Source organism: Plectropomus leopardus, chromosome 19, assembly GCF_008729295.1.
Source record: "Plectropomus leopardus isolate mb chromosome 19, YSFRI_Pleo_2.0, whole genome shotgun sequence".
Classification (NCBI taxonomy): Eukaryota; Metazoa; Chordata; class Actinopteri; order Perciformes; family Serranidae; genus Plectropomus; species Plectropomus leopardus.
The window spans coordinates 12,246,776-12,273,019 of NC_056481.1; the positions used below are offsets into that span (position 1 = coordinate 12,246,776).

The 26,244-nt window shown below is 40.1% G+C and overlaps 1 protein-coding gene across 1 annotated transcript; it reads left to right on the forward strand.

The window, feature by feature from the left end:
* Positions 1-6,013: 6,013 nt before the first annotated feature.
* On the forward strand, positions 6,014-9,845 carry LOC121958968 (neurogenic differentiation factor 2-like). The gene is made up of 2 exons (XM_042508154.1): positions 6,014-6,413; positions 8,511-9,845. The coding sequence occupies exon 2, from the start codon at positions 8,524-8,526 to the stop codon at positions 9,595-9,597; it is 1,074 nt and encodes a 357-aa protein (XP_042364088.1). The 5' UTR covers positions 6,014-6,413; positions 8,511-8,523; the 3' UTR covers positions 9,598-9,845.
* Positions 9,846-26,244: the final 16,399 nt, after the last annotated feature.

The window sequence follows — 26,244 nt, forward strand, 5'->3', positions numbered from 1 at the left end:
TAAAAGCCCTGGTTCCCTAGCAAGTGGGATTTTTCCATTGGATTTTGGATCATTGCAAAAATAAGCTCTATGATAAACAAACCTTTTTGATACTTACATGTTATGTTCAAGAAGATAATCTTTGCAAATAAACACCAATTTCAGTATTTTTGAAGCGTAAATGCAATCGCCAGAAGTGAAAAGCTATATTGCAAGGCTAAAACAAATTTGGTGTTTGGACTCATTACTGCTGTTCTACATTATCAAGTTTTCTGTTTATACATCTGTGATGATCCACAGTGTGTCATCTCTGTGCAGTTGGTTTACCTGTCTGTGTGCTCTCTCTTCGCAGGCAAGTGATTGTTAGGGCAAGTGGCAAAACCTGAGTGTGTTACGGTTATTGACGCCTGTGTGCATCTGAACCTTCACTTTGCTGCCGCATCTCCCCACCACTCTTTGGTTTGGTTATGTTTCCTTACTTCTTTGCTTTGCTTTTATGTATATTTACAACACTCACAATCCTTTTCCACTCATGCAGCACACACACTACTTACACCAATGACTGCCACACCTGTATGTATTTTTTTTTTAAATGTTTTCAGATTTGGTCTTATTTGATTTAATTAGACTGACTTAATATATTTTGTTTAGGGTTAGGGTTAGCCACGATGTGTCTCCATGGGCTCATCAAGTGGAGTATGTTTGTTTACTAATCATTCGGCATCTGCATTTTCTGCAAAGGCTCAGGGTCCTAGGAGTGAATATGAACATTTTTGTTCTACAGGTCAGCCATTGAATCTATTCTTCATTATGGCATCACAACATAGTTTGGTGACCTGTCCATTAAACTCAAATCACAGAAAGGCTCAAGGATATATCTCAAGGACATAGGAGACAGTGAGGAAGCAGGGCCTCAAAACCACCTGTGATTCAGAAGGGCAGATACAGGTACAAGTTTTTCTTGATTCCACTATCAATCAAGCTGCAAAATGTGTGTGTGTGTGTGTGTGTGTGTGTGCTTTACTGTTGTTGTGGGGACTTGTATCTGTTTACAAACTCACATTGTGGGGACTCACCTTCCTTTTGGCAACAAAATGCACAAGTCCCCATAACACAAGTCATTTAATCATTAGGTTTAAGACTTGGATTAGGGTTGGGGGGTGGTCAGGTTATGGGGTTTAGGGTTAGGCCTTGTTCTCAAGGCTGAAATTCAGTTTAGTATGCATAGTATGCCCCTTGTGTTCAATGAAATGAAAAGTAGCTTTTTACAAGTGGATAGAAACACAACCTTGATTTTGTCTGTTTTTCACCATCTGGTCTTATGTAATATGGACATGACGCATTATGGAGACAAAAACAAGACCAATAATGCATGACAAATAAGTAAGGAGGTTGGCCTGCCAGGTGTGTGGCCACTTTTGTGAATTATTTTGTTAAAAGACATATGAACCATAAGGCATGCACTCTGTATGTTGCATTCTGTATGGCACACTATTAAAGTTAGAAAGATATATACTGTCGAACATACAGTCTGTCCATAATCTGCTGCAAAAGTTGTTGTTTTTTGACATATTCATGGCAAATTCTGGACTAAAACACGGCAGGTGGAATTTCATAAACACATTGGAGATCATGGAGAACTAAGTGGAAACAGGGTTTTATGGTTTGTCTCTGGAAATTAATTTAAGTCAATGTAATGTACACTGTGTGTGTAGGTGTGACTGTGTATTAACGCTATGGCTTTTTATTGGTATGAATGTGCAACATCTAAGTGAAGGTCAGTGATGAAATATTATTGATGTGATTGTCCTGTTGTTTATGGATCAGAGTGTGTGATACTGAATGTCAGTTGTGTAAGGGTATATTGTGTGTATGTAAAAAGGCTCTGTGCTGTCATGTTACCTGTGTTCTCTTAAATGCCCAAGACAAATTCTCCTAAGGGAGACAATAAAGGCTAATCTTATCTATGTACTGTAAATATATAAGAGGTAGTCAGTTGGGAAATTCATTGCCATGGCAACAGTTTCTCCTCAGTGTTGGCAGTCAGTAAGCGTAGCCTGTGTGCATGTGTTGGTGATTGTGAGTGCTTAAGTTCAGGAGAGGCAGTTGAGGTAAGAGTGCACAAATTCATATGCAAATGTATAACAAAAAAAGAGAGAGGAAGAGATGACGGTTGCTGCATGTAGGTAGGTTACCAGTGATGTACTGCTCTGATATAGGTTATCAAATTATATCTGCTTTTTAATTAATGTCAGTGTAATAGCAGATAAATATGATGGAGGTTCCTGACCATGTGTACACACAAATGACTGCTTCATAGTGTTGTACATTTATTTTGGAGGAGGATAGAGAGAGGAGTAAGTGGTGCAAGGGTGAAGAAAGGTAAGGAAGGGAAACAGAATGACAGGCAAGGAAGCACAAATTGTTTATTGTCCTTGTGGCTTGGTAAATACTTCCGTTTAGCTGTTATGCAGTCAGGTTGGAGAGGCAGCACACCATCCAGTAACCGGTGGGTCCCATGTTTTGAGCCGCCCACAGGTTCACCCTGTACTGAAGTGAACTTGAAAAAGGCTCTGGATGTCTGCCAACTCCCAGGAGAGCTGCTGCTGACAGCAAACTCAGACCTGCTGTGGGAGGTCTTCAAATGAAAAGTAAAACTTCCACCTCAGAAAAAGGAAAACTTCCTGTCTGTGGCTCAGTTCACTTTAAGTTCAACTGTTGTCCTTGAAAAAAACAAATTCATAAGCATTTGGTACACTGTGTCTCAAATGAACCAAGGTATGATGTGAAGGGTGAATGAAAAAAAGAGGTTTACATATATTTAAACACACAATGTACCATGTTACAATCGATCACTCAAACAGCATTAGAATGTTAAGATCTGCAGAGAAATAATCTATAGCATTACAGTATTATCGCATCAATAGATAAAATTTAATCCATCAGTGTCACTATCAGTCATGTGGTGAGCAGTGTTCTCTGCCATGGTGTCTTTTTTCATTTCACCACTGGGAGGTGCCAACCGACTTACAACAGGCCCCTACGACTTCTGTAAACAGTGGTGGAAAAAGTATTGAGATATTTTACTTAAAGGGGAGCTACAACCATTTTGGAAAGTCAAAACAATAAAACATGTTATTGTCATTGTCTAAGACAGTCCAATTATGTATAAACATGAATAACTCTCCACTAAATCCAAAAACCAGAGGGCTAAAACTCAAATTTATAATGTCAGAAACAGGGTTGTTGCACCACATTCTGGGCCCCATTAACATGTAGTCTCTGTGGGCCCCCCACCTCCCAATCTCTTAACTTTTTTTCCCTCCCACAAAGTTAGTTTGCTTTCATCCCCTTTCATTCTTTCTTTTCCTTTGTGGAACTGAAATTTCACTTAGGGAGGAACATGATTGTCTAGATTGGTGCTCCAGCAGCATAAGCAGTCACTTACTCACTTTAGCTATGTTTAGAGACAAATCGCGTTGGGTGGACTTGACTATTTTGCAAATTTTAAGGAGTTAGGGGGGGCTCAGGAAGCTTCCATTACTTATATGTAAAAAGTTCAAATTGGTTTATTCAGCCAATTATGATTAGTTATGGCATTAATTAGTTTGAAACAAAAAATTGCAACCAAAACCAAACCTTTCTTCCCAGGCCTTTCGAGAGCCCCCCTCCCATTGTGGCCCTGGGAAATCAGTCCTCTATAATAAAGAAATAAGTTCTAGACAACACTGACAGCAACCAGGTGAATGTTCTGAGTACATTTTCTGTTTCAGTAGTACAATATAGTGACGCTGTTTTGGGTATAAAAAAGGGTCTATAAAATCAAGCTCCAATTCATTTTTTGGGGCAGTTCCAGACTTAAAACCTGATGACTGAGTTTCTTAAACCTTTCTTCTTGCCCTGCGTGTTTAAGATCTCTCCCTGCTGCGACACAGCTGAATCAAATGATCAGCTTGTCATCAAGCAGCTTCAGGAGTTCATAACAAGCATTTGAATCAGCTGTGTTGGAGTAGAGAACGAGTTGAAAAACATGCAAGTGGTATGAGGAGAGGTTTGGAAAATACTGCCCTGTAACATTACTAGTTTGAGACTTACTTCCCTGGTTTCTGGCTTTGAGTGAGTAACTCATGTTCACTAATATTGATTAAACTTCTCCTAGGTCATGGACATGACACAATGGAATTTTTCATTTAAGAGGTGCTCCCTTTTAAGTAAAAAGAGTATTAACAGAGAAATACTCTGCTACAAGTAGAAGTCCTTCATGCATGTGTCAAGTCATGGAGAACAGGACTGGTCTCACATGAAGACAACAGATGAGCTGCAGCAGGACAAATTTTAAAAGTTTAAGTGAAAAAAAATCAGGCATGTGAAAACAGGCAGACAGAGAAAGAGGCAACAGAACTCAAAACCAAAGATGAAGAGACGAAGAACAAAGGGACTTCACAGAAGTGAGAAAACACTAATTAGGGAAGTGGGAACAGGTGTGTTGACTTCAGGACTAGTTAGGGCAGGTGAAACTAATCAGGACGGGCAGACAAACAAAACACAAGGGCACAAAGTGAAGTGGTCTGAAATGAGAGATCTTAGTAACAAAATAACACACTAAACACGACTGAAGAAGTAATCAAACAAAGTAAAAAAAACAACATGGCATCAAGAGGAGATCAGGGTAGACAGAATGGCCCTTTTCAGAGTTATTACAATTAATATTGCATTAATATTTACATTGCTTTAATGTTGCATCTTAAAAAAAGTGTGTTAATTTCACATACTGTATGCACTGCTGGGCAGCTTAATCCATGCTGCTCACTCCTGCATATGGACTTCAGCAAACTTAATGACATCACTCTTAATCATTTTTCCCCCCATAGATGCACTAACCGTTAATTACCACAAGGTGTCACCCACACTTAGTTTAACAATGCACACAAACTGAAGGTCCCTGCTTCTGTGTGAGCTCAACCCTACAATTCACTGATGATGTATAGAGCACATTATTATATCAAGGATACTTTTGAAACCCAATACTGAACCCTTATGACATATGGTAATGACACATGTAAATTTCACACTTGATTTTCACCTCAAATGTCATTTTAACATCAACATGTTCCTCTTTAAATGAAACCACTCAAATCCAATCTGAGTAAAACAATACAATAATCCAAACTGTCATCTAGGTTCTGATTTTGAAACATAGTTTTTGTCATTCATGCCGGTGTTAATAATACAGAATAATTAGTGTTATTGTCACTTTGCTGTGGGAGAAACTACATCATGGTTTGTAACATACAATATGATAAAGAAAACCTCAAAATGACTAAACAAAATCATCATAATTAGGTTTAATCATTATGTCACTGGGAAACTTGTGTTCAATTTTGATACTTTGAACTTATAACATTTTGGTTGTTTTACTGCAAATCCTAGGGAGCCAAAAAAAAAACATACTGCACCAACATTATGGTGATGATAAGCCTACCCTTTTCTGTATTCTTTTTTTTTTCATTCTTAGTTTCTCCCTCTCTCTCTTGTCCTGCCCCATCTTCTGGCCCCTCTGCGCAATCTGTGCCTCTGCCACCTTTGGCACCAGCCCGCCCACCGGCACCTGTGCCAAGCCTGGCAACCCAAACCAAGACGCTCTGCTTGGCTCAGTTCAATTGACTCGTTTAGGCAATTGCACCCTGACTCTGATCTTTATGGCGGGTCCCTTATTTATCGCAGGCCTTTGTGAGTGAAGGCAGTTTTCTGTCTTATGTTGTCTATTAGGTGTAATTTTTCTAATTGTGTTATTAAAATATACAATATCCCCATAGAGCTCATGTGGATTATTTGTCGTCATCCAACAAAATCATTAGTAATCTTTTAACAATCCAAAATTATTTGAATGATATCATTCTAAAATTGGTCATAATAGGACTGCTATAATTATTTCTCGTTTTTCTAAACCATATATATGAGATTAACCCCTTTTTCCCCCAAATTGAGGCTAACAGAAGCTGTTTGAATCCAGTGCGTTTTTTGTGCCATTCACTCCTTATTCCATTTTCTCTTTCAGCTCTGTGACAGATGGCGAGTCCCTCTCCCCCAGGGGAAGCCAGTCTCTGTGAATGCGGCCGCATGTCAATCACCGGCTCTCATGTGATGGCTCTTGCCAATGACGTGCCAGCCATATGGGCCTGGCATCAGAGCTGGTATGTAACCCACCCAGTCCTGCCTCTGAGGTGCCACACGGATCCCTCCACGCGTTTGGGCTGGGGATAGCAGCAGCAGCAGACAGACAGAGCAGGAGAGAGGAGAGAGAGGTGTGAGAGCAAGAACACAGCGCGTCGCCTGCACAAGCATCCGTGCAGGGCGTGTGGATGTGATGCCCACCCGGAGAGAGATGGTGTAAACAAACCCGCTTTGCCCCGTCACTGAGCTCCAGCACGGAGGTAGGTTGCACGTTTCTAATCAAATATGAAGCCATCAGATCAAGATTTTGATTTTGTCTTTGTGTGTTAATGTCTTGTGAGGGATGAAGAGCGTTTATCTATAATATTTTCTCGCGTCTTTTTCACGCATGCGACGTGATCAAGAGGCTTTTAATCTCTTCTTCGGGCTCTTTATCGCCGCTCTTATCGAAGATATTGATCTTTATTTTTGATAGATTATGTTTAAAATATAGAAATCAGCAAATCCATATTGATTCCGTAGCTATAGGCCGTTCTTGCACTTTTTTATTCATAATTTGCGCTGATTACGTTAGAAAATGCGCACCAGAGTGTGTTTTATTATATTTCATTATCAAAGAATAAAAGAAACCTTACGGTGTGTGTGTGTGTGTGTGTGTGTGTGTGTGTGTGTGTGTTCCCGCAAGACGCGCGTCAGAGCACTGTGGGGGTAGAATTCTCCACAGAGATACACAGGCTAATTGACAAGGTATTGGTTGGCATTAATTACATTGTGCTTACAAGATTAAGGGGGGGAAATAAGCGTCCTTGGACTCCACGCGCACAGCTGAGCTCAGAATCCGTGAAGATTTCGGGAAATTGCAGCTTTTTATTAAACTTTGCTTTAATAAATAACTTGCCTAGAGTAATTTATTGGTCAGCGTGATATCATGAATATGCATCTATGAAGTGAGCTTTTAAAAGAATTATGATGATCAAATATCACATTTAAACCTCGTCTTTTGACATATTAAATGCAGCCTTGATTAAAATGACAGCTGCTTTTTTGATTATGGGGGGAAAACGCATCAATTAAATAAAAAGAAAAACAGTCCAGATTATTATCTTAAGATCACCCCATCGCCTTTTATCATGCATAGGCGGTCTAAAGTTCAGCAAAGCAAAATATTTTTCTGGGGCCTGCATGGTCTCAAATAATGCCCAAATTGCGCTTCGTGAACCTGCATTCTCTACTCCTATTTCAACATCGATGTTATTATTACTCTTCCTGAAATATCTGCTATGATTCATACAGAATTATGTTTATTTTTTTCAACCTCATAAATCTTATCTTGTGCATTCTTTTGCATGAAGTCATTTTGTATAAAACCTGTTAATTCAGATACATAAAAATGCTGTCTGTGATCTGGTGTGGCCCGGCTGTGCTGGAATCCCTCCAGGTTGGTAATTTATAGGACGGAGGAGGGACCCGCACCCTAAATGCGTCCCTGAGGTCCCAGCTGGAGCAGGCCAGCGCCGCTCCCTGTGCCGGGCTGCTGGAGGGCTCACACCGAGGCAGCATGGAGGCCGAGGGTTGGCCCACGCTGTTGCTTAATGCCACTAAAATAATCGATTATACATATAAAATATTAAAGGCTATTCCATCTTTCTAGAGTCTTTATTATAAATAAAACGGTGGGGAAAAGATCGAAGGCCCCATTTTCTCAGAGGATATTAAATAGAATTATGTCAAAATTAACATGAAAACTGCAATTACAAAGCACAGACCGTTTCTTTTGTGTATGAACATTTACGGATACTTGCAGTGTATTTTACCTTGGGTAGTGGATGTATGGTGGTACTGTGGGACAGTGGGTAAAGTGGGACTGTTAACATTTATCGTTTTTATCTTTACCTGTAAATACTTCAATTACTAAAAATCGACACTGTGTCCATCATGAGAAAGTATGTGATTTTAAAAAAAGGTTGTGTGGCTATAACATCACTTCCAGACACCATATTAAACAAACTTACATTGAAAGCAAAATGACATGGCATTCTGAGATAAATGATAAGGTTATTAAAAATGTATTTTTTGTGTTTCTTTCTTTCTTTTTTCTTCTATAGTTTCATTATATTAGACATTTTAAGCTGTTTAGAATATAATTCTATGAACGACATTTAAATTAGAATAAAAATGAGCAGAAGGTAAATTATCAGGAAGTGACCCACTTCACCAGTATTCACTCACTTCAGTGAACGGTCTTGTGTGAGCTCACTGAAAAAAGGTTCTCTTGTTTTGACAGCACACCTATGGGTGCATCATTATCAACAGGGTGCAAAACAGTCCAGATTTAGTGTCCACTGTGTCCCTTGCAGGTTGCTTGCCACGATGTTGAGCCGCCTGTTCAGTGAGGTCCTGCCGGACGTCCAGAGGCTCGCGGCTGACTGGGTGGAGGACACCGAGAACGACGACTGCAAGGACAAGGTCGAAGAGCACGAGCCCTGTCACCTCGGAGAGGACGACCTGGACGAGCCGCTGGAAGGCAGCAGTCGAGCTGAGTCCGAGATGGCCGGCGATGACGATGAGGATGATGAGGCCGAGGAAGAGGAATGCGACGACGAGAACAGCGGTGACAAACCCAAGAAGCGCGGCCCAAAGAAGCGCAAGATGACGGCGGCGCGCGTGGAGCGCTCCAAGGTGCGTCGGATGAAAGCGAACGCGCGAGAGCGCACGCGTATGCACGACTTGAATTCCGCGCTGGACAATCTGCGCAAAGTGGTGCCGTGCTACTCCAAAACGCAAAAACTCTCCAAGATAGAGACTCTGAGGCTGGCCAAGAATTATATACTAGCCCTTGGGGAGATTTTACGCAACGGGAAACGGCCAGATGTGGTGACCTACGTGCAGATGTTGTGTAAAGGCCTGTCCCAGCCCACTACAAACCTGGTGGCAGGCTGTCTGCAGCTCAACACCAGGAACTTCCTAACTGAACCGTGCTCAGATGGAGCCCGCTTCCACATGCCCAACTCTCCTTTCTCCGTCCACCCCTACTCCTACCGCTGCTCTCGCATCTCCAGCCCGCACTACCAGCCCGGTAGCGGCGCGCTTAACCTGCGGGGCCACTCCTACGGTTCTGGATATGAAGCTGTGTACCAGCCTGGCGGGACGTCTCCAGACTATAGCAGCCCGGACTACGAGGCCGCGCACAGCCCGCCCGTCTGCCTGAATGGCGGGCTGTCCGGGAGACAGCAGGAGACCTCAGAGACAGACAGGAACTATCATTACTCTATGCATTACTCTGGACTGACAACGTCTCGGGCCAGCCACAGCATACCTTTTGGGCCCTCGGGAGCGCGCAGTGGCGGTGCGCACTCGGAAAACATTCCACCTTTCCACGACGTGCACTTGCACCACGACAGAGCGCCACCGTATGAGGATCTCAATGCTTTTTTCCACAACTGAGTCCCTTACAATCACTGACCTTATAATGACAATCCTAACGTGTAATATTGTTTGGGAAACGAGAGAAGCTTCTGGAAGGATGAGAGATGGAAGCGGCGCAAAGAGTCCTCTGATTACCTTCTGTATTCTACTGATGTCATCCCTATACTGTTGTACATCCTATCAAAGTGTGTCCAGTAATATCCTGTATGCAGAATGAGTGCAATTGACATAAAAGATGTATAGGCCTAAACATGTTATGACACAAACAACAGAAATAAAAAAAAATGTTTTATAACTGTCTGACATGATCAAACAGCTCTTCTTCTGAACATCATGAGTGTGTGGACATGGAGGCCTGAGGCGGTGGCTCTGGCGTTTTTATTCAATAAATCTTAGTTGAAAAAAAAAATAAAAATAAAACATATATATATAGGCTAGGCTGAAAAAAACATACACCCAAAAATTTGTCTGAAATATTGTAATCAATGATTTTATTTTTTCAAATTATTGTGTTGTTATTTTGAATCAATAGGCTTTTAAAAATATTTTGAGTTTTTTTTCTTATAAAACAGACACTAAAATCACTTTTTAAATGGTTTAGCTGTCAATATTATGCAGGCTTTAGTAATGATATGACTATGAATGAATGAATCTATGAATATATATAACAAAATATGCTTGGCTTGGTATTATGACAAGATACAAGATCTTTTAATTCAATCTTAAATACCAAATAATGCACAAATGTAAAATTCTGAGATTCACCTCAATTTTAGCTTTACAAATTAAGAATTAATTGGCTTAGTTTAAATATATGGAAACAAAATTTTGTGCATGATCATGGATAACAGGTGGAGGCACATTGCACACAACACTATATGATTTTGAAAACTGATTTTGGGTGTGATTAGGTGTCTTGGCTTGTAGTGTTTAAAATATATGAGGAACGACGCAAAACATGAGATATTGCATATTGTCCAATTAACATCCATTCAAAACTGAAGTTATATTTGACAATAGACTGTTATCAAATAATCCAAGTAAACACTTGATTTTGAGCGGCTAAGATACAAAATCATGTAAAAGGAATTGACAGAATTAGCGGAGTGGCACATAAAAAAGTGGTAGTAATGCTCTCTTATCAAAGAATCTGACTATTTTTAGGCCACTTTATGTTTTATTCTAACACTTTAACTTGGAAATTCATGCAGCGCTGAACTTTGATGTGGCCTTAATTAGACGAACCATTCATAAGGATTTATCCTGCCTCATGCAAAAGATATGTTTCCTTTAATATCACCTGAAATTATTGAATTAGTGGGACTGAAATGCTGTGCATATCATTCAGATGGATTTGCAAAAGTGTTGGTAATGCACAACAAGCAACTATGAAAATAAATACACATGTATTATAACAAACTATGTTCATGTATAATATTTCCAGACCTGTTCAATGGCCTGCCGCAAGGTAATAGAGACAGTATGACTATTTTCCTTATTTTAACAGAAAGCATTTAATTTAACCCACTGATACATTTGACAAAAACACTGAATGTAGCAGCTGATCAGCACATCATGTGGTTTTCACTTGCAGTCAGTTCTCTTAGAGACTGCTGGTTAAAAGCAATGAAACATTTTTCATTTTGTTTTCTTAACTTTCAGCCGTACATTCAGCAGTGTGATAAAGACTTAGAATGAGAGCAAAAGGCCTCAGCTACACAGAGCAAGAGGGAAAATATACAGACACATCACACACCGCACACACAAAGTGCATTTTTAGATGTAAATGCTCAGCAGTGACCGTGGATGCGGGCTTACACATCAGCATGATTTGATCCAAACAAAGCACCTGCCAGACAATCCAGGTGAGTGAAAATAAAACAATCATCTTGTCAACAAGTCACATATTAATTCATAAAAATAAATAAGTGAATGCTTAATAAACCCCATATTTTCTCTCATGACATTTCTTCTTATATTTAAAAATAAAGGCCTGTAAGCAAAAACTATTTCCCTGGCAGTTTGGAAAATATGAAATACAAGTTGTTCAAAATTGCAATGGATGTTCATTTGACACAACCCATATTTAAATTGAATATTTGACACTTTGAGTTTATAGAGGCTAGGTCACATCACTGGTGATTTCTCAGATCAATAGTGGGAGCAGGCTCCATCTTTGGACCGTTGCCCTGGGTCCCATATGTTGCTGCGGACGTCCAGGGGAAATCAGCAGCGGGCACTGCAGGGTGGAAACTGTACCATCCAGCACCGACCCCGGCAAAAAGGAACAGAGGAGATGTAAGCAGATTCTGCATGGCATGGAGTCACACTGCAAAAAAATCTCTTTTTATTACAGCCATAACATTTTTTTTAAAAAAAACATTCTTAATTTGATTTCATGGTTGCCTAAAAGGCCCATCTGACTCACCACATCAGTGAGAGAGTTGGGCAGGTGCAAAATCAGGTGAATCAATGGCCCGTTGGTTTGAAATGAAGAAGCCCAGCGATGGCATCATGGACACACACACTCATACACACCTCGCACCGTGGATTATACACACAGTCCAAATGGTTACTACCAACACCAATAATAAACAAACAGAGAAATAAACAAATTTGAAAGCCTGATGTAAGAATTGGAAAGGCTGCAAATCTGATGATAAACAAGGACAGAAAGATGCTGTTTTAATATATCAAGAGATTATATATTTTGTCACCTTACATTTTTTTCAAATATGTTTTTTTTTTATCATGAACAATAAATCCTTCAACAGTTTTTTTTAAAGGTGAGTATAATAAAAAAAAAGGTAAAATAGGAGTCTTCCCTTTAAAAAGTTGTATTGTGAATATACTATTATCCAATTTAACAAACAATAATAATTTAGGGACAGTTAAAGATGTCTTTATACTACAAACTACGTATAGGATTTCCATTTTTTTAAAGGTGACGTACCATTTTGGTTATTGGGGGCATAGATAGGTGTAGGTTTTGTTTTAACCTTAAAAGAGACAAATGCAGAAATAATAAATTTTGAGCACTTAATTTGTTGCTTTCCAGTGAATTTTAAGCACCAATCTGTGCATTTTCTGCATTATGGTGTAAATAGCTTAAATCTTGTCAAAGTAAAAGTCCTCTGCTACTTTCATGTTTTTATTGGGTCAGACAAATGCACAATTTCTAAATACTGAGGGGGACATGTCCCCTTCATGTCCACTGAAACCAAGACCTATGTATAAAACAGTATGTAAACACTTTTGTTTACTACGATTTAAGTATTAAAAATTAACTGAGGTTTGCATTTCTTTCACAGATGGATTTTTTTTTAACTTTCTTTAAAATGACATCATAGTTTGATTAATAAATGCAAACGAAAAATCCACTTGTATGAGTGTTTGAGTGCAGTCATTTGAAAATTTAAACCTTGTGGTGTATTGTATAGGGTAAGAGTAGGTCCCCATACCATTTTTTCCATGCTGGAAGTGCTCTTTTTTTCTCCCAGCATCCCTCTGCTTCATGATTAGTCCACATCCCAGTCCCGTGTGAAGGACAGACCTCGGAGGACAAGGTGAGAGACACATTTCTGATTTGACTTTGCGCCCTAAACCTCTCAGTTAAATTTTTTTTTTTTTTTTTTTTTTTTAAGTGAGGAGGGGCGGCGGCTGGCAAAGGATTTGATGGCGGAGCGCGGTGCCAACTCGCTAAATGTCTGAGCACCAGTAAAGCCAGAGACCAGTAAAGCCCACCATCACCAACCCCGGTGCCAGCTGCGCCACGTGGCAGCCAGGCGGCCCCTGCCAAAGTGGCCCTTGTGGGAGGGACCCAGTATTTCTTTCCTAATTCACTCAGCATCTGTTCATTATTCTCCGCTGTTAAAGGAGGCAGAGTGTCCACGCGCGGCCTTGGACAAAAAGAGGACCTTTTTTCCCGCGGTCACGCACTTTTGCACGAGACTGCAGAGAAACTAATCGGATATTTCTACTGTTATAAAGGGGAATTTTTATTGACTTCTGCTGCAGACTTTTAAAATAACCCGTTAAACTCACCTGTGGGTCCAGTCTCATTTGGAAAATTTAATTTTACCCCAAACCTAATTAAGAAATTAAATTAAAACATTATTATCTTCGCCTTTGTTATTATTCCCATTATTACCTCAGGAATAAGACGAAGCGAATATGAATGTTGCAGTGATTTAACCCAAGTTAAACCTGCCTGGATAAACGAGATATTTTATTAATTCCTTATTATGTTTACTCATATTTTTTTGCTCACCTCCCACTTGTGCGGAGATCATCGTAATGTAATGGTCATTGTGAAGATCTATGGCCAATTGGGCTTAACTGACGTAACTAAAGTCCATAAAATCAATTAATTGGGATCCTGTTCAAGCGTAATTGTCCGAATGAGTGTTTATAAAATACCCCGCAATTAGTGTAATTGAATAATCCCGCACAGAGCTCCGTTTCACTGCTTTAAAAACGACCAACTGATCCGATGAAATCGAAGAAAACACTGAAAACACAACACGAAATAGGCCCAGGCCCACTGCACACAAATCTCCATCTGGAGAGTTTTACTCCCATTTATCAGATTAGGTTAACATTTATCGGATTCATTATTCGGGATTAATCTGGGGAAAAAAATAGCCTATTTCACGGCACTAATCAGTGTCATAATCATAACGTAGAGGGGGTTTGTTGCGCGGGAGAGGAGAGTGACAGAGGTGGGAACCGGAAATAAACCCTGAAAATAGCAATTTGGATATTAAAGGATGATGACATTGTCCCATCAGTGTGTGTGTGTGTGTGTGTGTGGGTTTGGTTGCAAGATGTGGGTGTGGGGGGGGGGGGGGGGGGGGGGTCTTTGGGCAGAACATTTTGAGTATCAAACACTTAATTTCCTGCATTCTGGTGAATTTTTATGCACCAGTTTATGTCTTTTAATCTATCAAAAATAAAAGCCCTCTGCTACTTTTATGTTGTTATTGAAGGAGATAAATGCGTGTTCTAAACACTGAGGTGCATGTGTTGCCTGTACTTCCCCGAAATCTACACATTTGTGTGTGTGTGTGTGTGTGTGTGACAGGAGAAAGCACTATGATGTATATGCAACATGTTTTATGTGTCACACACGCCCCCTTATTTCCACCAGTTGAAGAGAGGGCAACCAAAAACAAAAGCCACCATTTAGACAAGCTTGTCTAGGTGCATGCAAGGCTAAATTTGGGAGTCACCTCCACCGCAATGGGCATCGGGTGCCACTGCATCATGCTCACCCACCCTGCATGCACCCTCCCATCATCACCGTCACCCTGCCAGCCTGAGCACCACGCCCCGGCTCAGTGAGAAGAGATGAAGCTGGCATAGGGCGAAATTCCACTGCATGTGAACAATGGTAGTGTGTGTGTGTGTGTGTGTGTGTGTGTGTGTAAGATTATACACTCCCTCACTGCCCATCTCTGTGGCTCTTTGTGTTACAAGGGGATAAAAAGCACGCAGAAGGTGTAAAAGTATTAGACCTCACTGTGGGTTTTTTTGGACACACACACACTCAAACACAATGAAACCACTTGCAGACTCGCTGTCGAGTATAAAAGCACACATAAGCCCATGAGTGAGGATTTGTCATATTTGATGTGTGTGTTTGCCCCACGTGTGTGTGTGCAGTGTACAGTCTGTGTTGTGCATGGTAGGGTATAGAGGTTGTTGTCACTCTGCACAGATGGTGGGAGTGTTTTTTATTTATTTTTTGTGTGTGTGTGGGGGGGTGAGTGTGAGGAAATGAGGAGGTGGGGAGGGGGGCAGAGGAAAAGGGGAAGGAGAGGCGAGGCAAGGAGGAGGGTTGCGTCTCTGATGCTGCCATGCCACGGTCACGCGGGCAGCAGTAATTGGCCTCCATATTGAGGGGTTTTGCGGTGCTGCGGGGTGGGCAAACTCCCAGCTGGACCTGTCAGATGGTATTCAATCCAGCTCATTGCCCTCGCTCCTCTGCTCCTTTCTCCTCTCTTTCCCTCTGTCTCCTCTTCTTCTCTGGCATGTTTGCCCCCCCTTTACCCCCCTCATCCTTAAAATCTCTGCTTCATCCCACACAAAAAACTTATTCCCTCTTTTCTTTCACCACTTATTTCTCTTCTCACACAGCACTTTTTTTTTTACAATCCCAGCATATCACTTTTTTTCCTCACCTTTCTCTTCTCTTTACTTTCTTCTCGCCAATTTTTCTCACTCATGGCACATGGTCACTTTCTATCTAACACGTTCAACTTCTTAAAGTACATCACACCCTCGCCTGGCTCCGCCATCGCCGGTCACCCACATGCATACACATACACTTTCTCCACATAAACTCACCCGTACAATTGCTTCTCCCGAGACACACAGAACAGCTCCCACCCCTGCAATTGTGTCTCTCTGTGTGTCTGCCATCTTAAGTTTTGACTGAAGTCACACCGCAGACCAAAAACGGTTGTCTTTTTTTTAAAAATGCATAGTGTAGTGGAGACTTCTTTCCAGATGTGGATGGAGGTCAAGTTAGAGGTCAGGAAAAACAGTTAGATTTGTTGTCTTTTTTGTGCATGTTTAGGTAGTTTTAACATGTGACTGATGCAAAGTGCTAAAAAGAGGGGTTGCATTTGTGAGCACGTATGGCTTTATGATGCTGTTATCATGCTTTTCTGATGAAACGGTGTGAAACAGTCGTCATATACTGTATTTGTTATGTACAGTAGGTTTCCAGGCTCACTGCCAACTGTGGTGTTATTGGGACATATGGATGGTAGTATGTATGGATGGGCTTATTCTCAAAGGTGAAGCACAGAGGTGATAGCTGTAAGGTTAGAGAGGCAGTTCGGTCTGTAGATTTAAATCTGCTCCCAGCTCAGTCAATCTGGAAGAGTGAACAAGTAAAATTTGGCATCTAACACCCCCATATTTGACCTCAGTTGCTCCTGCTCACTGTGCATAATAGAATGATAGATAAGATAAGATAAGATAAGATAAGATACGATACGATGCGATACGATACGATACGATACGATACGATATGATATGATACGATATGATACGATACGATATAATACGATACGATACAATGCAATACGATACAATAAGACAATTTATCCAGAAGGAAATTGGTGTGCAGTAGTTGTAATACAAAGTTGGAGCGCAGATACAAAGAGTGCATTGCACAAGGACTAAAATAACAAATCAGAAAATAGAAATGTATGGCAAATATCAAATAAAAGATATTAAAAATATAAAAACTAAGTGATAGTAAGGTGTAAATAAGATGTGATCCAATATATATGATATTTACAATGGCAAAAATAGGTAGAATAAAGTATGATTGCTTATAAATACTTTTGTACAGCATGATTATTCAGAGTTAAATATCCACAATTATTAACAATGCAAGTGACAAAATTATTACTGGATGTGATTGGGCGATATGGAAAACATAACATATTACAATATGTTTAACCAAAAGCCCTGTTATTGATATTGCAAGGATATTGTTGGGTTGACTATTAGTGCTTTCACAAAATATTTACATTATGAGATTTTTGATAAATAATAAGTAATGTGAATATATGACAAAGTGGGTAAAATCAAATAACAAAACAGCTCAAACAGTCCGATCATAATTTTACTTTAATGTAGCCTTTAATACAAAAAAAAGTAACCCTTACAATATTCAAAATATAACACAATATTTAGACTCATGTCGTGAAATTAATATGGTATTGATTTATTTGCCAGCTATACTGGGTGTGCACTTAAAATATCCAGAAAGGCTTCAATTAATTTATACAGCGTAGGACTTTTCTCAAATTAATGTTTGCTGGTAATGATAAAAGTCACGATCAATAGAGATGATCATAGAGAGAGAGAGAAAGTGGGCCCTTATGAGTAATTGCTACTTCAGAAATATGCCTGCTTTCAAGTACATTTTTTTTAGTTTTATTAGAATGTGGGTCAATTAAAAAATGGTGCCATTTGCAACATATCTCCTCAGAAAGGCAAACCCATCTCTGTCATGATTTCTTTTTTTTTTTTGTAAAATATAATGAATAGTAAAATTACGTGCTTCTTCTCCATAAACTATAAACAAACTATAAAACTACTTAATTAAATGAAGAATTTATTGCTTTTTGATAAATTGTTAGATATGCAATTATGTTTGCTGAGTAATATGTATGTTGATGTTAAACCAGTGTCATGTCTCTATGTGTTCATGTGAGGAGATGAAGTGCGCGATAGTGGTGGGGCCATCGTCACTACCTTACACCACTGCTCAGGCATGTACTGTGAACACAGGAAGACAGGTATCAGCCAGGTGTGAGGATTTCGTTTAAAGTTCAGTGAAATAGACCCATGCTGGTCACTTTCCATATGTTTCCATAATGTCCTGCTCACACACAACAGATGTACCCACTGCAATGGAAACAACAATGAATGGAAGTAATAGTGAGTAAAAGTAAAAGAAGAGAAAAAATGAAAGGGGAAAAAGGTCAGTAAAACCTTTCAATTATTTGAATTGCCACAAAGTCAGCCTTTTTTTAAAATAACTATCTAAACATAAATGAAAATCTGTATAATAAAGGCAAACATAACAAATATAATAACTGACAGTTTTTCTGCAGCTATATAATGTGTCTCGTCCTTCCCGTGGAGATCCTGCCATCGTCTCTTTCTGCTAGTGTCTGCTGCTTTGAGGAATCAGCAGTGTGGGGTTGTAATGGACTAATGAACAGCTGTCACTGAATTTAAACACTCTCTCACACATCCAGAGACGACCACGGTGTCCCTCACACATGCAGATGCTCACAACACACACACACATATGCACAAATGCACACACACAGATGCATCTCTTTAGTCATTGGCCTTGACTTAACAGCCACCCACAGGCTTCGACTTTGTGTGGGTCTGACCTCTAAATGTGCATTTGACCATGTGTGTATTTTGTGCATGTGTGACATTTGTATAGTCACTGCTCAAAAAGTGTTGAATAATAACAATTTAAAAAAGCATTTAAAAAATAATAATAATAATAATCAGATTATAAATCTGCTCCAATGTTACTGTATATACGAGACTTATATTGTCCATTTGGGAAATGAGGGAAATTACATCATGTGCACTGATTTCAAATGCAATAACACAATCAAAAACAAAGGTCTCCCACAATGTCTTCACAAATGTACATGTTTTTGCGGTAAATTTACATGGGAAGCGAACACATGGCTTCCACATGAAAGTCTGGGATTTGTTGCATCCATCCGCTGCCCCTCCTGGCCTATAGGGACCTTCATGCTCCTCATGTTTTCACCAGCAGCATTCAAACCTGAGACCATCCAGCAGCGTATCATTTGGATGAAACAGACTCCATCCGGCTAGTTCTTAACTGGCGCAGCCCATCCACATATTATGCTACCATGGCAGGTGCCTGCTGGTGGTGTATTATAACCACTAATGGTTCTGTCCAGCCATGTTCTCAGCTGACGCTGTCCAGAGGCGTATACAGCCACAAAAAGTTGCTTTTAGCTTTGGGATCTTACGCCAAAATTACTGCAACAGCTGTGGTATTTGTTGACTTTGGAACGAGAACATGCAGTTCACACTGTCATGAGCACGAGCCTTCGGCCTTGATTAGATGCACTCTTCCTTCTGCGCAATGATATAGTTGGTGGGTGTATTGAAGTAGAAAGAAAATAGTTCCTCTGTTAAACTGCTCACAACAAGGTCAGATAATCATCTTGAGTAGCATTGCTGTTGAATTTTTCAAATGTTTTTTTATTTTTATTTTTTTATTTTGGCGTTTCGAACACAAAAAGCCGAGTGCCATCTAGTTTCATTATATTGGTGAGAAGGCAGACATCTCTACAGCTGATATCTCCAACACTTGCAAACTCACATCAAAACAATTAAGATTGACAACAACACTGCACGTAAGGGGGTAAATATGTATTTTTGATTTTGGGTTGAACTGACACGATTTTACAATACATTAACTCAAAGTCACAACTTGTTTATATAATGTTCTGCTCCATTTTCTTAGAAACAGATATACAAGACATGTGTTGTATGTTGAGCCTTAGTTGGCAACAAATTATAAATTTCTCTCATTTTGATTACATAATCCTGCGTACAGATATAGGGAATTCTGAGGTGATGGCAGTTAATAATCACTCTTTTCCTGGTAATGATGAGTTTGCCAAAGCTTGATAATTCGAGCTGTGCTGTATTATGTAAAGTAGCAACAGACTAACAACGGGCAATCATGTTCTGATAATTAGCTGGTATTAACATAACTCTTTCATGCTGTTTATCAGAAGTCAAATATATGTCACTGCCTTTCCCATGGGTTAGTGCCCACTTTCTCCTCTCCTTCCTGTTCCTTTTACATCTCTCTTTCTCTGCTTCTCTCTCTTTCCCTCTTTTTGTCTTGCCAATCCATCTCACTTGACCTCTCTCTGGATCCTGAGAGGAAGTAAACAAAATGGAGTATGTGTCCCGGTGGCAGCCTTGAGGCGAAGTATTGACATAGCAGCCCACGCCTGCTTTCTCAGATTAAAAGAGATTATGAGAAGAGGAATGAAGAGAAGAGCTCTCACTTCCCATCAGCACATGAGGAAAGGAGAGGAAGGGAGGAGCATTATTCATTGATTTGAAGAGAGACTTGAGGGTCATATAGAGACATATTGGTATTGAACACATGCTCATGCATATGCATAGATGAATGCATCGATGTGTATGTGGACATAAATAGTAGCACAGGACTCAGCCGCGAGTGTTGTTTCTATTTCTAATGATCCTATAAAAAAACATGTTCACCTATGCTGCATTTTAGTGGTGCTGTACGATAAATTGAAATAAGTGTCACATGTCATAAGTCAACATTTTCTCACTAACGTAACTCAAATATAGCAGTTTGGTCAATGGCCCCACACTTCAAACTATGATACTCTACATGGCCTTCTAGCATCAGTTTTGCATGTGTCAGTTTCTGCTGGTTTCATGCATTCAGTGTTTTTTCAAAATAAACCTCAGTGTTCACATGAGCTACTTGGTTAGGTTTAGGAAAAGGTTGTGGCTTCTGTGAATGAAAGTGTTACGTAAGTTAAGTACATTATGTAAGTCAGCTTACATATGTAAGTTAAAATAAGTCAGCACTGACTTAGGATTTACACAAGAAACAAACAGCAGCCTCCTGGGTGAAAGTCCTGTGTTTGTTTTCCGTCCTTCCTGACCTCCTCCTTATGCAGACTTTGACGCTCTTTATTCTGCATTACCTGTCTTCCTCCTTTGCTCTTGTCTCACATACTACCATTATGTAGAGGGTCATAGTTTGACAATTAAGGCCACTGACTAAGCTGCCATATTTGCAACACGTTCTCATCCTAAGTCATCACACGTTGCTGCTTTCAGTGGACTTCCATGCCTACAAATTAAGGTTTAGGCATACTTCTGCATCTGCTTTTTATTTTTCAGGATGCAGCTACCCTGATATCACTACCATAATGTCAACAAATGCACATGGTGGGAAGGTATGACACGTGTTTTTTTTTTTAGACAACACATGCACATGGTACCCAATGCCAGAACGTCAACAAACGCACATGCTGGCACAGATGGTGAGGATTAGGGGAAGGAGGAACATGGTAAGGTGTAGAAAACAACATCACATTCAGATGGGAAGCAAGCGACAGACTCCTGTATGGAAGTCCAGGGTTTGTTGGACCCAATCCCCTCCCAACCTATAGGCACGCTCTCGCTCTTAAATTAGGTCATCACCAGCAGCGTTTCAACTTGACGCCGTTCTGTAGTGTATCATGTGCACGTGACAGGTTCTGTCACGGACTCCATTCAGCCACATTCACACCTGATGCAGCACGTGTCATCCAGCCATCCGGCGGCAAAAAATAACAACGTGACCGGTTCTTTCTAGCCATGTTATCAACTGATGCCGTCCAGGGGTGAATCATGCGAATGCAAAATGTGCCTTTTGGCATCGAGATCGTACACCAAAAGCACTGTCAAAGCAGCTGTATTTGACAAGTTTGGAGTGAGAACAGGCTTGTATTTGACAAATTAGGAAAGGGAACAGGTTGCTTAAGTAAATGAATTGACCTTAACTCAAAAAGCTATTCAAAAACGCCATTCACCACCAAGGCGTAAACCTTTGGAAAAGGGTTACAAATATGTACTTAAAAATTACTGTTGTTTTTAGCAACATTACATAAACCAGAGTAAACCGTGTATTTTAGTGGACTATTTTTAGCTGCAGATTGGTACATCTTTGGTGCTTTAGTGAGTATTAATAGCAGAAGAAAAGCAACACCATCAGTCAGTGCCTTTTTATATGGAAGCAAAGATGGAAAATAGGTGACGTGACTGAAAAGCAAGGGTGAATAGGAAGGACATTTGGGTGAATGAATAGGTCAAAACAGATCCTCACAGATGGCTCTACAATGACAAACGGCCAGCCATCGGCTTGATGTGTTAGGGCCACGCAGCATTGAAATGGGAGTGATAATAACTGATATCACTAATTTAATGGGCTGATAACAGTCAGAACATTTGACTTGTTATGCCAGCAGGTATAACATGGTGCATACATGGTGTATGTAGGACTGAATTAAACTACAATGGACATTTTATTTGTTATGAAGAAACATGTCGTAAAGCACAATGTTGTGGTGCATGTGTGCATTTTCAGTAGATTTTGGACAATGCCTCTCAATGCCAAGGAGGAAAAATTCATATCAAGCATTGGATACATAGACAGAAATTCATTGCTGGATTTGGCATTTCCATGGAATTTGTTGACCATGAGAAAAACAGAAAACATCAACCAGACTTATCTTTTAACATATCTTGTGATTAAGATAGAGAAGCACAGCAGCTGCCCCAGCAGCAGCCACATTTCAGCAGTGACACGGTTTGAAAAATGGAAACCAGTCAGCAAATGGGCAGCCATCACAGTCAAACATCAGAGCGAATGAGGAAGTGCATCAGCATCCACCAGGATGAATAAATCAACACTTTCCCCTGAATTAATCTCTCTCAAGTTGAAATTTTATTACAGATGAGCTTGGACATCTCCATGGAAACAGGAATTCCACCGCCATTCCCAAGTGGATTCACAACCATCGTGTACAGACTGACAGTGTGACACGCTGCACACACAGTACACCTGTGCAGACATACAAAAGGTACACACACATATATTCCCATCTTAATAAAACTGGACATTTAGTCATCTGTCTGTGCTGGAAAATTAAATGTCAGATTCTTTTTTCTTCTGTTCTACATAAATAACAGTTAAAGGACTGACAGCTCAAGTTTTGCAGTGTGCTTCTTCAGGTACACACACTTCTAGACACACAAACACAAAGAAACAGTCCACTTTGAGTCTGCTGTTTTCTTGGTCTTTCCAGTTGGCGGCGGCCAGACGCGGCAGAGTTGGCACAGCCAGAGTCGAAGTGCCAGGGGGAATGGAGCGCCACATGGCACGTTCATGGCAGGGCCAGCTGGGGGGGAGGGAGACAGTGAGGGTTTGTGTGTGTGTGTGTGTGTGTGTGTGTGTGTGTGTTTATGAATGTGTGTGTGTTGGATAGGGTGGTGGTGGAGGGGTGCTTTTGCATCTTAAATTCCACAACATCTGTTCAATAGGCAGCACCATATATACCACTGAAGCTGGTGTGTTTACAGGCAGCCACTGTAAATGGGGGTTGGTGTATGTGCTAATGTGCATGTGTGTGAGCATGTGTGCCGTCTGTGCATGCATAGGTGTTGTAGAAGAGAAGAGACAAGCGCGGGGTGGGGGGGGTTAGTTTACCACAACAACTGGGTTATGAGTAATTTCAGCATCATCCTGATACAGTCTTGATGCCTTATGAACTAGCTGTGTACTGGTGCATGGGGAGTCATCACTCAGTGGTTGGAAGTCCATAGATAGACACTGAGTGGGCACCAAGCACCGGGGTAAAGGCTTCCACCTCACTCAATGAGAAACTTAAGTCTGAAAATGGCTCTTCCTTCACACATGGAGACACAGGCGCGCTCGTGCAAACACACACACTCGTGCAGCTAGTCCCCCTCCTCGTCATCCCTGCTGGCACTTTGGGGAAAAGTACCCCCTCCCACCCCCATTTATCTGCCCCCACTCCACCTCCCCCCCCACCCGTGGCAGCCGACGTCCCTCCGCAGCGTGGCGTACCATCTGTTGCCCCCCCTCCCACCGCCCCACACCATTCCCCCAAACCTCCTCCGCCTTCCTGCGCCATCCTTCCATCCTACACCTCTCTAGACCAGCTCCACCAAACAGGAGCATTTTAAGTCTCACTTTTAATATAATTATGCATACATATATAGCATTTCAATATGCCATGTACACTATTCCATCTGTACAGGAAATTACAGTAAAAATGAAGCATGAGTGCACAATTCAGCGAACATGACGCTTCATGCAACCTCATGCAAACCTCTCTAGGCCAGCTCCACCAAACAGGGAGATTTTAAGCCTCACTTTTAATGTAATTATGAAAACATATATCGCAATTCAATGCACTACATTTCGCAAAATTCCAAGAGATTACAGTAAAAAATAGGTACACCATTTAACAACATACACGAAAAATGACACTACTTGCAAAGTACAGATGAAGTTGTACAGCAGGAGAGGACACATAGGGTCTGCTGATTGCTCTCATGAATGTTTAATCTGCAAGGCTCGAAAAAGGGATGAAGTCTGTAAAACCTCCTCCAACACCTCCAGGCTAAAAGTGAAGCCATGCCAAAAGCCTAATTAAATGTTTTTTAAACCTTCCCCCTTGGAGAGGACACAGAGTAGTTTCACCCCAAAGTGTGTCTGTGCCACTGAGAGGTTGGTTAATATGGACTGTGTGTATGAAGCCAGCTTCAGAAAGGCAGTTTGTGGTATTCATTTGTATTTGGTTATGTTAATGCATCATGAAAACTCTCTTAGTAATATGCTCTTTATCAACAAATTTCTGTTTTTTAAACAGAAACAAAATGAGTATTTTTATTTCTTTTTCTTTGCTGGATGAGAAACTCATTATTATTTATAACACAATTGTTTATGGGTTCTTTTGTGATTGCTTTTTTGCAAACAGATGATCTGCACACTGTATTAAAAGCTTCTAGTAATTTTTAATTGTGCAACACTTCATTCTAACTGAGATCTTCATCAGGCATTTTCAATTATCAACAGAAAGCAGAACACGCAATGTAAAGACACAAGCACATTCATCTCTCAGGTGATTGTGATCTGCTTGATTGAGAGTCAGTTCACTCTCAGGTTGAAACAATCAGATTGGGCCAATCAGAGCAGAGCATCAGAAATGTAGTAAACACAATATGTCTATCTGCAGTTTCCATGTCGTGTCATGTTGGTGTAGGTTTATGAAGTTAAATGATACACTTTCACTATATTTTTACTGTAATTTTCTGTAATTTTGCAAAATGTTATATATTGAAGTCTTAGATATGCATAGTTCCATTAGATGTGAGTAATTTTTAAACCAGGAGCAAAATAAAGTGAGTATTTCTGTTTATTTGTCTTTGCTGGATGCAAAAGTAATTATTATTCATAACACAATTGTTTATGGCTTTGTTTTTGCTTGCTTTTTTAAAAAGGATTGCAGTAAACATAATATGTTAAATGCATGGACTCAAGCTTAGCTTTTTTTTTTAATGATTTATTTCATGATGATTTCCTAATACCCTTATAAATCCACATAAAATGTCAAATTGAGGACAAACTTTTCCATTCACTGCAGTAGAACTTCATTAAATCCATGTGTTGAGTAGGTTTATGCAGTTAAATGGTACACTTACACTTTGTTTTTACTGTAATTTCATTTAATTTCACAAAATATAGTACATTGAAGTATTATATATGATGCAGAATTCCATTAAAAGCAAGTATTTTTTTTTAACCAGGAGCAAAAATAAGTGCGTCTTTCCATTTCTTTTTGAAATGCTGAATGCAAAACGTATCATTATCCAGAACATTATGGGTTCTTTGGTGGTTACCTTTTTTAAAGGAACATAATAAACACAATATATTGAATGCATACATTTAAGCTTAACTTTTAATGATTTCTTACATAATAATATCCCTCTAAAGCCACATAAAATGTCAAATTGAGGACAAACTTGCCTGTTTTTTTAGCAGCTAATTCACCACAGTAGAACTTCTCAAAATCCATGCCTGAATATCGAGTGCAACAACTTGGTTGTGATTTCCACAGAGTCATAGACTGAACAATATGCCAAAAACACTGAAGTCTGCGGAAAGACGCTGGCAATCAGGCACGGGGTCATTCCAGTTGATTCAACTGATTAAAGCAACAAATTAAAATTTATACGCCACATTTGCCAAATTAAAAAAGTGGAGTGACTCCTGACCTTTGTGAACAGTGTTCCCTGTCTTTGACACATGGTTTGAAAAGAGCTGGAAATGTGGACTGGGAGAGCTGAGTTTCAAATGTGCATGTTTGGGCGTCAAATTTAGACTGACATATTGAATTGGCACTGAGCTGATATTGGCCTGGCATCAGATATTGCCTATCTACCTGCATTATATTGCAGACTCCTCTGTCTTCACAGTTTAACAGTAATGACAATTTGTGCAAATCA